This window comes from Urocampus carinirostris, chromosome 20, assembly GCF_059441175.1.
Source record: "Urocampus carinirostris isolate Australia breed hairy pipefish chromosome 20, RoL_Ucar_1.0, whole genome shotgun sequence".
In the NCBI taxonomy this organism is placed as follows: Eukaryota; Metazoa; Chordata; class Actinopteri; order Syngnathiformes; family Syngnathidae; genus Urocampus; species Urocampus carinirostris.
This window is the reverse complement of record NC_142368.1, coordinates 21,862,079-21,880,073: the sequence shown is the minus strand read 5'-3', so window position 1 is coordinate 21,880,073 and position 17,995 is coordinate 21,862,079. Positions and strand designations below refer to the sequence as shown.

The window sequence follows — 17,995 nt, the reverse complement described above, 5'->3', positions numbered from 1 at the left end:
GTGAGCATTTCTCAAGACAAATGATTTTTCAATCTTGAGTAAATCGCGAAAATACTTGTGGATGTTAACAATGTGTGTAAACGTTTTTTAGATGAATCTATTCCCATGTAGGTGTTGGATAAAAATGACAGTAATATGTAGCTTATATTGTTTAGTTGCAGGAAGTTCTTCCCATTACAATTTAACACCGGGAAACGCTACATTAATTTTTGCATAGCCTATAAAAAATGGCTAAAATTGATATGTCCTCCTTGCACTAATGTACATTTCACCGTGCCCTGTTTAGGTGTAGCATGCACCTGTCCTCTTGGGTGCCACCCGTAGGGAGCAATGACATTTTTGAGGACAATTCCATAGAAACTAATGCCAGCTACAGTTAAGCCCAAGGGAAGAAGATATGCACCGAGGAACAGTGTCGGTGTCCCTTTTAAGCAGACTTGTTGAGCAACATGGCAACAATTTCAAACATTTACAATCATTTCACCCCAAATTCAAGCACTCTTTAGTCCTTGAAAGCACAAAATTGAAATTGCTAGCATATTCAAGGATTATAACCACCCGTACGAACCCTGTATATAAAGATGGACTGTTGCATCTTTTAGTGTTTATGGCTTTAAATTACCAAATGCACTTATCTCATACGCATAATGTGAGTGCAGTATTATATAAGTTATGAGTCAGTGTGAAAAAACATCTGTTGCTCTAGTAACCTAATCCTTCACTGCCAAAATGAAAGCATATCCCATTGACAGAAAATGTTGATCATTTTAATTGTAATTGTTCTTATCATAAGATAAATGATCTACGTTAGTGTCTTAAAGTTGCCATTTCTAACTACATAAACAAGCTGCTTTTATTGTGATTAACCAGCGGTTCAAAACATAATCTTCCAAATATCACATGTTTTGAAAACTGTTACATGCTCTACCGTAAATGTTTTTATGCCAAAATAAACTGTCAAATTATCAACTGCTAAAACTGAAAGCGAACGTTAAAAAAAACTAAAACAAACGTAATTTTGCAAAAGTAAATATTTTCAAAATGCTCTAAAGTGATTTCTATACAAGGTGCCAATGCCCCGTCGTGCAGTACTGTTTGCAAAAAAAAAACACAGCAACGTGTATGAGCTACGAAGAACTGGTTGCCTTCCAGACTCTTAAGCTTTTAGATCAGCGCTGGTGTATGGGGTATACCCCACAATCTTGTAGTACAGATTGTGTGGACTGAAGTCAGGCAGACTGGAGTATTCGGTTAGATCTGAGAATATGTCAGAAAGAAAACTGTATGGGTGTAGCTAGGCCTGCTAAAGCTATCCTCAGTTTCTCTAAATGGTGCTCTTTATGGTTTCCGACAATGTGAGCAATCTTATTCGTAAGCAGCACAATATTCGTTTGACTAGTCATTGCCAATAGTTTTGAATAGTATAATTTTTTTTGTTGTGGTAACTGGTTACTGGCAATACCCACTGTTTATTACGGTTTACTGCCGTCCGTCATGGTGTCGTCACGTGGTTAGGTCACGTGTGTGTAAAGGATCAATGTGAAAAATGTATGACAAAAGACTATGTTTTGGGAGGAGGGCCTTATATTTCGGTGCGCCTTACAGTGTGAAAAATTCGTAAATCATCTTCTGCATGTAATGGAGGCATGCACGGTGCAAGATGGGGGGCATGGGCTCGCTCGAGACCACTGCAGTACTGCCCACATGCCACTGATGGGCACATTAGGTTTGTTCAAAGTTGCCGAGTTTTTCTCACCATTATTAGATGAACTGAACAGTTTGTGACTTCAAACCACAATGTTAAAAAACTGTCTACAAATTGAGTATTCTACATTTATTGATATTGCTTGATATCTAGTAAAAATAAAACCAGTAAGATTGAATCCTTTACAATATAAATTTAAAATCAGTGCTCCATTGTATCTAGTAAACATTTTAAATGTAACCTCATATTTGAAAAAATGTTCCCTGGATTAAAGTGGCAAATCAAAGACTGACTCAGCTGTCATCTAAGGTATCAATCTTACGAGAATGACTGTAAACTAGGCTTAAACCGAGGCGCTCCTCTGTGCCAGGGTGAGAATGCCATCCAACTCAACGGCTGCCAACGCTTAGCTGTGACCAGTGTTGGGAGTAATGCGTTACAAAAGAACACGTTCCTGGAACAAAATTACTTTTCTGTCACAAGTACTGTAACATGTAATTAATAACATTTTGGAACTCGACTGTCGTTAAGACATGGTGCTTAACTCTGCTAGTCTATAAAAGCAAAATATAAGTTACAAAGTATTTTCCTCTTTCACTAGCAAAGTAATATAAGAGCCTCAATTTGACACAACACAACTCTGAACACATCATAACATTTTGGTGGGCAGGTTTGCATCTACCAACAGAATAGAACTGAATACAGCACAAGGGCGCTAATTTCCCCCCTGCTGATATTCTACCGTATATACTCGCGACTAAGCTATATTGACAACTACAAAACAGAATACTAAAATCAAGGGGTCAGTTTATATGCGCATATAGGGTGTGTGTCATCAGTCGCAAAAGGTTGGCAGCTTGTAGGGTGGTGGTATGGCATATAAAGAAACAAAATAATTGGAGCAAATGTGAGCATAGAATTTGCAGTAAAAGAGTGCTGAATTTTGGACTATTTATCGGTAAAATTATTTTTGCAGGCCAGTAATGACTCGCTGTACCGCAGTTTACTTTTCATGGTTTTATTCTTGTATTGTGTTCTGCATTCTGGCTGTCTAAACAGTGGCCCTGCCTTTTTTCTGCCTGTGTCTGCATGTGCGTCAACATGGTTGCGGTCGAAGTTGTACACGAACACACAATTACTTTTGAAAAGAAGTAACTTGTAACTGTAACTATTTACTTTGTTCATTAACGCATCCAACACTGGCTGTGATGGTCTGGTTCCCCCATCAAGCACCTGCCTTGTAGTTGGGCAGATTAATAAAAAATGGTGCTGATGCCGGTGGGATTCTGCTTTCGCGTTACTTGTCCCCCCCACATGTATGTTTATGCGAGTGTGACTGTATAGGGCTGCCAGGGTGAAAGAGGGGTGCAACCTGACCCCCCTTTGCCTTTTCTAACTTGGTCACTGCAGTCGCTCAATTGCAAACTAAGTGGGTCAGCTGCTGTACTGCACGCCTCTCCCTCAACGACACAGGAATACTGCTACACTTAGAATAACATTTTCCCACTCGCCTCTATCATGATGATTTTTCTGGTCCTTTGGAAACCTTAAAAGTTTAAAATCTAGTAGAATAAGTAATCAGCTTATATCACTATGCTATTGGCAAATGTTCATGAAAGACCTAAGCACAAATGCAAGTCAGATGGCGGCATTAGTAATGGAATGCAATCATAAAATAAAGACCACCTGCAGATAGAATCTGTTGATGTTCTCCAAGGCTCAAAATTCAGTCAATGGATTCTTACAGCATAGCCTGTGTGAATGTTTCCCTGAGTCAACAAAGTCCTATTCCATCACGATGTACGATTTTGGGGTAAAAATGCTAAAGCAGTCAGGAACCTATGGCTTGCGAACCATATATGGCTCTTTTCATGAGTACATATGGCTCAGAGATAAAATTTACCAATTGCACATTTCTCTGATGTTCCAGAGTCACACAAATTCATCCCGATTTAGGTCCATGCAAAGCCAAAGCAACACTAACTTGATCAATGGTTCAGTCTTGTATATATTGGGTACATTCTCAACTATAGTGTACAGTCAGAGAATCACACCAACATACCCCGTTTTGGGGGTAGGTCACTGAAAAACCCTTTAAATGGAAGCTCATTAAACTATGTATGTTTACTGTTGAAATATTTTATGATGATTGACTGATTAAATTATAAACTTTAAAAAAGGCCAGTAAACCACTTAGTTATTTGATTGGGTAAGTGGTGAAGTAGGGCTGATCTCTGCACGCAGTGCACTCCCTTCTCTTTCTTGCTCAGTGCAGTTTGCGCCATAGGTAAATACTCCGGTATCCTTATCGTTTGCAGTATTTTGTGATAAAATAACTTTGCTTGCACCTTGTTTTGAAACCATTATTAGGGACAAAATGAGCCTCAACACTCTTAAGTAACTGAGGATGGGGCAACAATTTTAAGTGGTATATTCATATTGATATTGGACACAGGATATGGCAGTATTCTTATTTCATATATTTGATCAAATCATCAAATGACACATAGTTAAATAAAATGCGCTGAATAATTACCCTTTGTCTTGAGAGTGGGTTTGGCGGTTTCGATGAATTTTGTCTTAAAATATATGGTGTGGGTCATATTTTTTCAATTTTTAATTTGATGTACAATCTTCCTAAAATAATGAAATCATTTAGGAATTGCGTTTACATGATTGCAATATGAATGATTCTTTTTGGATTTATTTTAAAACCTCAGACAACTCATTGCGCCTCTTTTGTGTACCCCAAGGGGTACACGTAACCTTATTTGAGAACCAATGGACTATGTCACCACATTTTGACACACTTATAAATTCAATAATAGCTATCACGTAAGGAACTATGTGTTCAGTGAAGGAGAAGAAAATGATCAATTTTTAGTTTTTGATATCCTGTCATTCAGGTGCCTACCAGAACTCTTGTAACATTTCCGGACACAAATTAACACAAAATGAAAGCCCTTTTAGTCAACACTTATACAGTGAGCATAAGTGAGTAGACTTTTAGCACGCGTCAATGCTAAATCAAACTCATAGTTGACACGAAGACGTCATTATCGTCACACAGCGGGGGGGGGGAATTGTTAACACCATATCGCCACAGCTAAACAAGTACGTGACAACAGGTGGAGTGGGACAGTTAAACAGGCTAAAAGTAGCATTAGCAACCACTTTTGGCCGTGACCCAGGCTCCCTCTAGGCTACCCCCGAGGGACCCCAGATGGAAGGTTGACCCTCGGAACTGGAACCCAGATGACGTGCTGGGAAACAGAGGGTGCAGGGAGGAAGTGGAGGGACTTTAAAAGGTAGCAGGGGGCATAGAGGGAAGGGTTTGGCCATGGAAGTCCAGGGCTATCGAATATCAACAGACAACTCCCAGAAACTTTGTGCGCAAGCTCTGTTTTCTTGGTCACCTGACACACGCCTTTTTCAATGACCCAATTGGCTACTTTCACTATGAATGTCGAACTTCAAAAAAGGAAAATGAGCAGTAGTCGTTTACTCCATGATCCCATTAAGGGAATTTCCTGAAATATGTCTAACACAAAAAAACAAGAAAACTAACAAAAGTCAAGGCCAAATTTCCCTCGTTAACTGCTGAAATGTCATCGCTGTAACATGTTTACTGAAAGCTGATCTTGTAATACAATACGTATACATTGTTCATTTAAGGAACGCTTCCTCTGGCCTTGGGTAACTTTCCACAATGAGAAGTATTTTCTAAGGGTATTTTTCGAGGCCGCCCTGCCCGGAGGCGACCTCCATACAACTCTCACCTGCCTGTTTACATCTCTGTGGTTACATAAAATTTGTTGTGGATTTTAACATTTAAAATGCACCAGAGCGTCCAGAACAGAAAAACATATCGGTATTGTTTTAATATTGAACTGTGTCACTCCATATATAATCATGATTGTATGAGTTTTCGAGTTATATCCTCCATTCTTCTGAATGATCACAAGAATATTGAATTGAATTGTCTTCATTGTTATTGATATCATTGTTGTGAAACATTGTATGCATCGGGATTGGTCATGGAACTCCAGGGTAAACATATAATAAGGACTTTAAAGAGGAAAAAAAGAAAAAAAAAGTTTGTAACTTTGTTACATTTAATTCACCTTATGATTATGCCCATTTTCGAATGTAGTCATTTACTTATTTACTTCTTTTTGTATTCACTTGTTGACATGATGTATCAGTTTATCTTGGCTATACAGTATTTGCATTGTTCTAAGTGGTGTTCTGATATAGTGGAAGGGAGGCATTGAGTCTAGAAAAACCACGTGCAGGATTAGGTCTGGATAAAGGATGGGTGTGAAGCTGGTGCCTCAGGAATTTTCCACTAACTTCTGTGTTCGACAATTTTTTTATATAGATGATTGTCGGACATTTTAAAAGTGCACTTGTAAAACCATTACACACTTGTTTTGTACACGTTATCCCAGAATGTTGTTTTTTATTATTTTTACTAAAATGTTTTTTACCGTAGTGAAAAACCTTAATGGCCCAGTGTGTAATATTTGATCAGTAGATGACAGTGTTGTCTAATACAAAAAAAAAACAGTTCCACAGCAAACAAACATGGCCCCAACCTAAGGTATGGACTCCAATATGTGAAAGAAATACAAATTTCTCGACCTATGATTTTTGATAAGCGTTAACATTGGTAATAGTTAATGTATTTTTGCCTAGTATTCAAATCAATGTTTTGTTTTTTTTTATAGATAGAACATTTTTTGTACTACTAGGTGGCACTAAATATCACACACTGTCCCTTTAACGGAACTGCTTAACACCAGCGCTGGTTTTTACCCTTCTCGTTTTGCAAACAGGATGTTAATTCAAACACAAAGAGGAAAAAAACTGTTTGTCCTCCTTCAGTACATTTTTATTCTGCCGTATTTAAAATACATTCGAAGATCTTAATTGGAAAATTATTACATTTTAACTACTATTCACCACATACTTATATGCACCTTTATTTCATACCTACCAAACTGGCGAGCTAATAATTATCAGTAAGTCGGTACTGTCAGGCAGGACGGAAGGAAAACTGAGATCACTTGCACTCGTTTCTTGGTTTTTATTGAAAGGAATTAATTTTGACAGGTACGGTTCTTATTTAACTATTTTTAAAAATTAATCACCCACCACATATTTTTTAGAAGACAGTTTTATCGATTTTGCGAAGGTTTACTGGTTTTTATTCAGTTTTAACCAAAACTTATGCAAGATGTAACAAACTTGCTGAAATTTACTAGTTAGTAACTAGTGTTTATTAACCAGAACCAGCTCTCAGAATTTCAAATACAGTTCTAAAATGTGTACCTTTAAGTAAATTTTTAAATTGTCAATTTTTAAATTGTGAATTAATCTATTTTGATTTATTTTCCACCCTTAGGAGCTAAATATCAAGTCATAAATCAGTCATTTGGTTGTAAATATTCCAAACTGAATGACATATATTATTTTCTACAAGTTCTCAAAGTCTCAATATTTTCCCTCGGTCATCCTAAAAACACACATTTGGACAAACAATTGAAATCTGTGTGCCCGTTTCAATATCTCATTTCCAGCAATGAATCAATGTGGCCAATGTTAAGCTCAAATTCGCATTAAAAGTGATGTCACAGCCTATTTAAAGCAGGTGAAGTAACTGAGGAATATAAAGGCGTTAATATTTAATAAAGCCACAGCGCAAGACAAGAGCTGATTCTTTTTCTTTTCTTCCCTCTGCCCCTTTCTTTGTTGACTGTAAGTTTGAGTGACAGCGGTCCACCGGGGTCTGCCTGTAATCCACACTGCTGGTGTCTCGCGGGGTAACATAAAAAGCGGAGGAAAAACAACATAGTTCATGCGTTGTGGCCCACTTTGCGCTATTATTACAGTGCTGGCTGGCAGGTCAGAGCAAGGGGGGGGCGTGTCCGGGTTTGAGTCCGAAGGCTTGGTGAAGGAGATGAAATTTCACCTGTTCTGGTAGCTGAGTAACGACTTTGAAACGCGAGCGCACCTTGTTCGCAGCCAAAATCATTTTCCCAACAATATGTGGTCAATCTTTAAATAAGCAAAATGGGAACAATGTACCTGTGTCACGCACAGATTTTGGGACAATATACAGGGTTCAAAATCATTTTTCGGATAATACTGTAAATTCCAGACTACTTTTTTGCTACATCGTAAACACTGTGGCTTAAAATACGGTGTGTTTTATTAATTTTTTGTGGCAGCACAGAGGAAAACGGCGAGCTGCTCTTTTCCACAATTTATGCACACCGAGGTGGTGTCTGGAAACATTTATGATGCCCTTTATAATTTTGCCAACAGTATTCATATAATACATTGACAGGAGAAAAACAGGTCTAACAGTAATTAAATACAGCGACCCCTCGCTACTTCATGCTTCGGTTAATGCTGGGTTACTCCTTTGCAGATTTTAATTGAATTTATTTTGTCCTTATTGTCATTTTTATCCTTGTATGGTGCATTGTCCTCTGTTAGACAGCACGCCACGAGAACACATTAGGGAGGGCCCTCTTTTGCGTGGGTGTGACTGACTGTGTTCGCGACTGTGGTAGGCTGGTGTGGGCGGGCGCTGCCGCCATAAACAATCTGGGAAGCAGAGCGACCGCTAGCTTTTAGAAATTCATCAATTGAATTGGACTCAAGAAAGTCAGGATAGCGCAACAAATTTATGATCACCAGCGGCTGCTTCGTGGGATTGTTACCAGGTTTACCTTTGGGGGCTTTTATTAAGATGCAATGCTACTTTGCAGATTTTAACCTTTCACAGATTATTCTGGTCCGCATTAACTGCAAAAACTGAGGGATTTCTGTAATACAATTACGGAGCGAAATATAATTTTTTGACAGTACTTCATTGAATACTTACACTATACTCACAATATTTTAACTTTTTCACTATTAAATCAAGTCCTCAATTTCTACAACGGAATTGAACTGCAGTGGGAGATATTTATCAAAAACATTTCTGTTCTCTTTCCATAAAATCAGTGTCAATGTCAGGTTTCTTTAATCTTTGAGGAACGATAACAAACGAATGTAATTTGGTCCATTACCGACGAAACCACCAATGACAACTTCCAATTGTGTTACAATCTGGCACTGTTCTCCACAGTGCGGTTGCCCTGGCGCTGTCATCTAGAAATATAGAGCTCACATTTTACGCAATGCAGCCTTCATTTGCGTTTTCTTTATATGTGTTCGTCTTTGTAATCTCTTACGCGACGTTAACGACTCAGAACTCAACTGAAAACCAACACAACTGAAAACAGCGTCAGGTGCGGGTGCACAGCACTGATGGCATTCTCCAGCGTCAACGCTGAATTCCCACTCAGATAGGGTTTGTTGTTAGTTGTGACTTGAATTAGTTCATCTTTATGGCTGTTGAAGCTTTCTGCTTTAAATTTGGTGAAGCGAGTATAAAGACAAAATTGATTTTCGTTCTTAAATTTGAGCATGCGGCTTTCAAACAAGTGCGCTCTGTGGTACGGAATTTACAGAACTTCAAAACATACATTTCAATGATTTGTTCCCAAAAAATTGTAGTGAGTACAGGAGCTGTTAGCTGAAGTAATTGTAATTTCATTTAATTTAATATGTTATTATTACACTTTTTGTTGCACCACTAAGTATTGTTTTAAGTTTAGCAAAATTCAGTTATGTTGAAATAAGAAAATGTCCCCCCTCGCAGCGCAAACCTTACTAAAGCGTTTTCAAACATACTTTTGGGAGGGAAATGTAATAGAACAGTAAAACATTTTGACCTTGTATGAGAGAGGGGAAACAAGTTAAGGGCACCCGCATCTTATCAGGCGGGTGCGCCTCCAGTAGTGTTAAATTCTGAAATAGAACCAACTGCACCCTTTCACACAGTGCGGCTTATGGGCGTGAACATACGTTATACCTTTTTTTACATGAAGTTCTCACTACACTACACACGGACAGAGTAAAGATGCAATATCTTACCATTGGCTCGTTGAGATCCTGTGAGTCCTCCATGGCTTGCAGACTTTGAACTTCGCACGTTTTAACTACAAAGAAAAGCGTAAGAACATGAAGTACTTCTTTAAATCACAGTATGTCATTCATGTACTATTCGGGTAACATGATCAGTATCCGCCTGATAAAAACAGTGGTTATGTTTCCGTGCAGGCAATAATCTGATTGGAAAGGTACTATTGCCAGTATTCTGATTATGTAAAGCCACGTGAATAGGCACAGAAATTAATGGACATTGTGTATTATTTAGCATCTCCTAGTAGTAAAGAAAGCTTGATTCATTAAAAAAAGAATGAAAATAATAATACGCAAACTAACATGAACTATTACATAAACAGACCTTTTGAAAAATAATTTACATAAAATCAGGCTCACCTAGATGGAGTGGGCATGATTGTCCCCCAAAAACCTTCTGAAATGAAAAAAGAAGTGATGCGGTTGGGTCACTAAGTTACTGTAGTTTGTTTTTCCTTGTGGTTTGTAGCACCCTTTTTAGGTGAGACACTCTACAGCGACATCTAGTGGTCAAATATTACACACAAGCTAGCAAAGTTTTGTTCCACTAAATTACGTTTTTGAACAGGTTTTGTAATATATGATGTTAATTTTCTTTTATCTGGCAGTTTCAGAGAGAAAAATCAAAAAGTATGACAAGCGACTTGAAGCATGCACGATTGACCTCTTCTTTAGAGAACTGAACACTTATGATCGAGAAAAAAACAAAAACAGGTGCACAGGAATATCTTTAAAGAGTGTTTCAAAGTAAAAAGAGGACCAAAAAAATTAGAAGTCTAGATATATTTAAATCTGGACACTTACCATTTATTTTAATTAAAACTTATAACAATTAACCTAACCTGATGAACATTTTTTAAAGGACGTTTGATTGATTAAAAAAAGATAAAACCGTATACAAATTGTCCAGACAACAACAATTGACTTTAAATCACATTGAAAGGTGGGCTGTGTTGTTTGAGGTGTCTTTAAAAAGTTTCTCTATTTTTCATTGCGCCTACATGCTTTTATCTTATTTATATCAGTCTTGTTTGGGGCGGAACAAAGTCAAGTCAAGTCATTTTTATTTATACAGCCCTTAATCACAAGAAATCTCAAAGGACTGTAAAACCCCCAAATAGATGAAAAAAAAGAGTGTATCAAGTGAGTCTGAGATATCCATGCAAATCATGTGCTTCTCTGCCGCCATCTCCCGGCTTAGATGTTATGATTGCTGCCTTTAGTTTTCAAATGCCGCACCCCACCTTTGCAGTTGACTTAAAATTCATTAGTATGTGTAATAAATACTTACCGTAAGCTTGTGCAAAATGTGCTTCAATGCCAGATTTAAGTAGATAGTACCTATCTAAAACTTTAATGCAATATCTCGAAAATGTATTTTTAAAATACTAATTTATCTAATGAATTCCGTTGATTCCTGCCCCTGTTTCAAAGGTACATTTTTCCTGATGCTTAAAACTTTATGGATTTTAACAAAAAAGACACTCAACATAATATGCTCAAAACCCGCCAAAACACCTTTCTTCCGAGTGTGTGTTGATGTGTCAGACTGGGGTTCCACCGTTGTGTTTATGTGTGAGCAACAAGAGACGGACGGGAGGCGGTTGTCCGGCCGGCCGGCGTATCGTCTTCAGGCGAGGACCAAGCGCAGAGATAATTGCACGAGTAAATATCAACAATGAAAAGGGAGACGAGTAAATGATCTGCACGTTTGGCCCGACAGACACGCTAAAGGACAAGAACACTGAACGGCCGATGGCTTTGTGACGTGATTCTGTGACAGTAGGAAACAGAAAGGGTGAAAATGTTCTGTTATCTATATTTTGGTATCTTAAATCAAAACCAGCCGAAACCATGAAATGTCACTGCTAAGGCCAGTAACATTTTAAATATTTGCTCCCTCAATAGTACTGTGGATGCATCAGTAAACAAACATGAGTTTTTCTTTTAGCCCGCTAGTTTTGCTAATGCAAAGCACCATTGAAAAGCTGATAAGTTTATAGTTTAGTAGACACTCAATTTAAGGAGGGAAGACATTGATACATTTTGAACTTGCAAGGAAAACAGGAAAGAACTGTACAAAAATCCTAATGATGAAAAATTCCAAATCTATTTTGAATGTCCTGAGTTCATTCTTTTTATTGAATCCTCTAAGTTACAAAAAGCAGGTCCGCCATAAATGGTGTTGAAATCAAAGAACAGCAACATGATTGGCCAATAGCGACAATGATGTAAACAAGGGGTCTCCAAGGTCATGCCCGTGAGCACCAGGGTGACCCCTGAGGACAGCTAAGTTCTGAAAATAGCTCATCGGTGCTAGGTCATTGTGATTTTCTAGTAAAAAGATTTTTTTAGTGGCTGACTGAGTCTATTTAACCATACTTCCAATAATTGGCCTGGTAATAACAGTAAAACCCCACTAATACCATGATAAGTTCTTATCTTAGAAATTAATATCAAACTGGGGGCTATTTGGACTAATTAGTCACAAAAAGTAGCTCTCAGCGTGAAAAAGGTTGGATACCCTGAACAATATGTAGTTGTCAAAATAATAATTAACAGTGTGTAATAATAATAAACGGTTAATTAAAAAAATGGATGGAGGTTTATTCATAGACTTATGTCTTGCACTGTGCCAAATTTTTTTTTTTAAATTTGAATATTGCACTAAACTGCATAATGTTAAATAAAGAATACTTCAACTAGCCTAGGGCACTATGACTAATTTCACTCCATAAATGTGATAAGACTGACATTTTCCCATTTGATAAGAGTCAAAGTCGTGACATCCTTTGAATTTTTCATAGCTGTCCCTTGTTGGAAACCCAAGACAATAATGCAGCTCTTTAGTGAATTGATTTGCACACGGCCACCACCAATAACCTCAACAATGCACCTTCACCGTTTCGGACTTTCTAGTCCATCTCCCATCAGGACATTTCTTAAACAATTAACAACCCCCCTCTATCAAAAGTTCTAACAAGGCTTGCATTAGTTTCATTCCTGCTATCCTCTGGCCCAACGGGGATTAGAGGTCACCTGACACTGCATGCACAATCAATGATGCTTGCCATTTCCTCCACTGTCCCACAAGAGAGAATTCTATTTCTCACTGTAAGGTATGCTGATTGGCGTGTTGGAGAGATTTCTGGGAGGGGGATGAGGGTATGAAGGATTAGAAGGTGGCCTACAATGTGATCATATATGTCCAACAAACCGCAGGCTGGGCTTGCGGTGAAGCGGCCCGCTTGGATATGACTGCACCTTAAAATTGCAAATCATTTTGAACCATTTAATGAATTTGATTTGCACAAAAGGAATATAAACATTTTTGAGCTCCAGAAAATAATTGAGATACAATTTTTGCAGGTACCAAGTCTTAATCCAATACAATTATGTATTAAGAAAAAAAGAGAGTGCCTACATATAGGCTTAACCAAGTGTTTCCAACCATTGTTAGCAGCCCGACTGATTCGTTTTTTTATGTTTTTAATATTGGACACCTGCAAAGAAGGCTTTATAGGATGCCAGTTCTTTATTTTGACTATAGCGCACTTTTGTTCGTTGTTTTGACAATTTCATCATCGTCGCTATCGGCCAATCATGTTACTATTTCTTTGATTTCCCCACCGTTTAGAGCAGATCTGCCTTAGTATCCCATGATATGTAATAAAAAGAAAGGGCTCAGGTAACAACTGGTTGGAATTTCTTACCTGAAGTTTGGGCTCGCTCCTCTGTTATTCTTGCAAGTTTAAAATCCATAAGAATTCTTTATCTGAAGACTTCTCTCCCTGACGTCCTTGCAAATTTGAAATCAATTTATGTCTTTATTTGAGTGTCTACTAGAATTTAAAATGGTCACCTACGTATATGAAACAAATATTTTAACTTTTATTTTCATAAAAGGCTTCCTTTTTTGTAAAATTGTTGTTGTTTTTTTGTGTACTTGGTAAATAATAGTTGAAAATCTTAATGGTCCTTGTGTCCTTTATTTTTCCCATACGTGGCCCATAGAGAGAACATTTTGAACACCTCTGGTCAAAGCAATCTACTTGTTATTATATATTATTCATATGGATGTTTACACATTTTATATTGATCTAAAAATTAGTTGTTTTAAATACTTAATTATCTCAGTTTATGTTGTTTCTTTATACCAGAGGTGTGAAACAGGCGGCCCGCGGGCCAGATGAGGCCCTCTAAGGGATTGAATCCGGCCCATGAAATAACACTCAGAGAAGCGCAAGAGAAAAACAAGCTGCAGGTAGAAATATGTCAACTTGATGTTGCCAAAGCCAGGTTCCTCTCACAAAGACTCTGTACTTGTATTTATTTATTTCTCTCTCTCGCTCTCTCTCCCTCTCTTTTCCACCCCTTTTCTCCCACTCTCCGTCTCTGTCTCTTTCACTCTCTGTGTCTCTCTTTTTCTCTTCCTTTGTTGCTCTTTGTCTCTTTCTCTTTCTGTGTCTTTTTAACTTATTTTGCTTTAACTTCCTTTTTTCCTTTTCTCTCTTTTCTCTTCCTACCCTTTGCGCTTTCTTTTCTCTTTTCTCTCTGTCTTTCTATTTTTCTTTGGATTTCTTTCTTCCTCTTCCTTTCTTTCCCCCCCTCTCACGACTTTTCTTTTTATCTCTTTTGTTTCTCACGCTGTCTCCCTCTCTCTCTTTTTCTTTGTCCCGCCCTCTCTCATTTTCCCTCCCTCTTTCTCTTATTTCTTTATCTCTTTTTCTTTCATCTACTAGTCCGGCCCCCGACAGAATGTTTGTTCTATCGTGTGGCCCCCGAGTTAAAATGAGTTTGACACCCCTGCTTTATACTGACATTCCCTTCGGGGATGAATAAAGTATCTATCTATCTATCTATCTATCTATCAATCTCAAGATTTAAATTTAATATTGGTTTCAAACAAGTGAATCAAAATAAATTCCCTGATCATACTAAGGTGAGTTCAAATCTTAATACAAATTCCAATAAGCTGAAAAATAAAAATTCCCATTCATTGCTCAATGCTAGTCACACTCTACTGCTGTAAAAAAAATCCCATTGTGTTGTATCTATCTATCTATCTATCTGTCGTAAAACAGTGCAGAAATATGTTAAAATCTGTTTTGGGCCTTCCCTTGCATTAGTAGATTACGCACAATGTTTATAGATATTATATTATTTTTGACAATATGTCATAGTACAGAAATACCCTTCTTTTTTCTGAGAGGTGTTTGTAATAATTGCTACCAAATCAAATGGCAACCATGCTAATAATTACCGGGTATTATACTAATACCACTCTGAGATGAGGCCCTAAATACAAACTATTTATGTAGGGGTGCTCAAATTTCTTTAATAATGGTCAAAATATGTGATTCTGCTTTGCCTCACAACAATAATCTTCTCTTATATCACACACATATAGATCGTTCGTCCAGAATAGCCACAGCAAGTATGAATTATAATTGCCCGCCATAAGATAATTTATTTCCCGAGCCGAAGAATGACATCTGCACAAGTCATTCCAGTTATGCGTCTATAGCCCTTAAATTTATGTCTGCTCTGAATACATGTGAAATCGAAACTTGCAGTATGCGGATTAGGACGTGGTGGCCCCCGCACAAGCAGTCTTGTCGTCGAGGGCAGACCAAAGAACCCAAGGTGCTCCCGTTTCCTACATACCAGGCAGGAACACAAACGCCACGTGGGGTAAGGAAAGACATGGAGAAGCTTGTACCTCTTAGGCCGCATATTTTATTTCACTTGTAACACACACACACACACACACACACACGCGTTGGATATGATTGGGGATATCACCACATAAAAGAGATACATTTTCTATGTAAATATCGGATATAACCTTGTTATTGTGTTGAAATCGACGACCAAAAAGTAAATATGATATCCTTTCTTTGACATGATAAATATTACAGAATGCACGTCAAAAAAATGAAAGGATTTAATGAAATAAATGGGAAAAAATAATAACAAAAAGGATCAAATATTTTGAAACAAAAATTGACGTTATGTTTTTTTTAAGATAAAAAATAAATATGCCCAAAACTTAAATATGACATATTGAATGTCAGATAATTTGATTAAACGAATGTGAACAAATATTATCAATCATTTATTATTAAAACAAAAAACTGACAATGTTTTTTATTAAATTGTTTCATTATTTGAATAACAATTCAATGTTTTTTTCAAACTAAAAAAATAAATATGACCAAAACTTCAACATGATATGAATGACGGATTTATATCACCCTTTCTTTGTAAATATGTGCTGCGATCTGATTATTGTTTTTTAATTTACTAGTAAAAAGTAAATATATCATTAGACATGATAAATATAGCAGATTTATTTCATACAAAAGTTGCACTTTAATTATTTCATTATAATTAACATGAAAAACAGTAACAAAATGATTTATTATTTAAAAACAGCCAATATTTTTATTAACTTGTTTCAGTATTTAAATGATGATCTAATGTTTCTTTCAAGATAAAAAAATAAACATCGCCAAAACTTCAACATGAAAAATATGACGAATAGCACGCCCAAAATATTTAGAGAATTTGATCTGCAATATTTATCATGTCAAATAAATCGGAAAAAGTTTTAAAAATAGAAATAAATTAAAAAAAATAAAGAATTAGTTGTTTTTTAAAAAATGGCTTTTTTATTGAATTGTTAAATACTTAAATGATGATTTAATGATTTTTTTTTTCAAAGTAAAAAAATATTGCCAAAACTTCCACATGATAAATATGACAGATTTCACGTCCAAAATATTAGGGAAAAGAAACATAAAACATATTAATGTAAATGTTTAATTGATAAAAAAAACGGTCAATGCTATTTTTATCAAATTATTTCAGTATTTTAATGATTTAATGTTTGGGGTTTTTTTTTACAATAAAAACTAAATGTGGCCAAAACTTCAACATGATAATTGCCATGATGGTAATTTTTGTTTTGTTTGTTTTTAAATATTTATTTTATATTTTTCACTTCATGAGTCTTTGAATATGGTGTTTCTGTTTTTTAGGTGGGGAAAAGGAGGGGATTTTATTTCCCTATTGTAGATTGAATATTTAACAAAGCATCTTAAGTGTTAACTCAATATCTGAAAAGTGCTTTACAAAAATATTTGGAGTTGATTTGACAGATTGCAGGTCTATTATGTTAAGAGGATTTGATCAAATAAATTGAAAAATAGTAAAGAATGTTCTAGTATTAAAAAAACTGCCAATGGTTTTGTTGATTTTTTTTTCAGAATTTAAAGGACAAATGAATGTTTTCTTTCAAAAATAAAAAAATAAATAAACCCAAAACTTCTAAATGATACAGTAGTCATTAAAGATTTACGCCACCAGATTTCTAGGCCAGAAATTCATTAAATTGAAAACACTCATTTCATTTTATGTATATATATATATATATATATATATATATATATATATATATATAATTATAATTTTATGTTTTAATTTTTGTTCAAATTTGCTGTTTTATTAATCAATATGCCAAAAGTGGACATATCTCTCACCAACATACCAAACACACCACTTACATGGAACATTGACCATTCACTTAGATTCCAAAAAATTGTAAAATTCGATTATGAATAAATGTTAACACAATTTTTTCGGCATCCGTCACACTTTTGTTAAATGATAAATGAAAACATTAAAAATAAAATTAAAAATTGTTGAGTAATACCTGTGCTATGCCAGGAAGTAGTCTGACCCCAGGTCCGGTTTACTTGCTGGTAAAGCACATCGCAATAACGTGCTGTTCTTCTTCCGAGCTGTCACTGACTTCACTTGTTTACAACATCGCTGGAAAGGAGCTGAGTCCCCCAACCCCTAAACAAAGTTTGAAAACAACATGAAGCTAACAAAGTCTTGACTTTTGGAAAAGTTGACAGCGGCCAAGTCCAAGTTGGAGGAGAGGGAGAGGGGCGCCGCAGGCTGCTGGAGAGCCATTTGCGCCAACTTCATTATTTACGAGTCGCGTCTAGCTGGAAGCCGCTACTGCGCATGCACGTTGTGGACAACGCTCCTCATGGGAGTGATATTATTGTTATTTTTTAGATACATCATTTTCACATTTCTAAATAGGTCAAACATTTTCATTTAATATTCAAACAATTTATTAAAGTGCACACTAAAATATCATTAAATAAAATTGAGCCCAGGGCTCAACAAGATGGAAGAGGACAGGGAAAACAATAATTCTTGTCATGATTACTG

The 17,995-nt window shown here is 36.4% G+C and overlaps 1 protein-coding gene across 4 annotated transcripts in view; it reads right to left on the bottom strand.

Moving 5' to 3' along the window:
- Positions 1–17,760, bottom strand: part of eya4 (EYA transcriptional coactivator and phosphatase 4) — an 81,912-nt gene extending 64,152 nt beyond the window's left edge. For 3 of the 4 annotated variants that reach the window (XR_015848246.1, XM_088324768.1, XM_088324767.1), the window contains exons 1-2: positions 17,463–17,760; positions 9,698–9,762 (exon numbers count right to left, since the gene is read on the bottom strand). Coding sequence is in view for 3 of the 4 variants with exons in the window: in XM_088324768.1 (XP_088180894.1) it covers positions 9,698–9,730 (33 nt within the window). In the remaining variant the exon portion in view is untranslated. The remainder of the gene's footprint in view (positions 1–9,697; positions 9,763–17,462) is intronic. The other variant, XM_088324769.1, reaches the window with a different exon arrangement.
- Between the last annotated feature and the right edge of the window lie 235 nt (positions 17,761–17,995).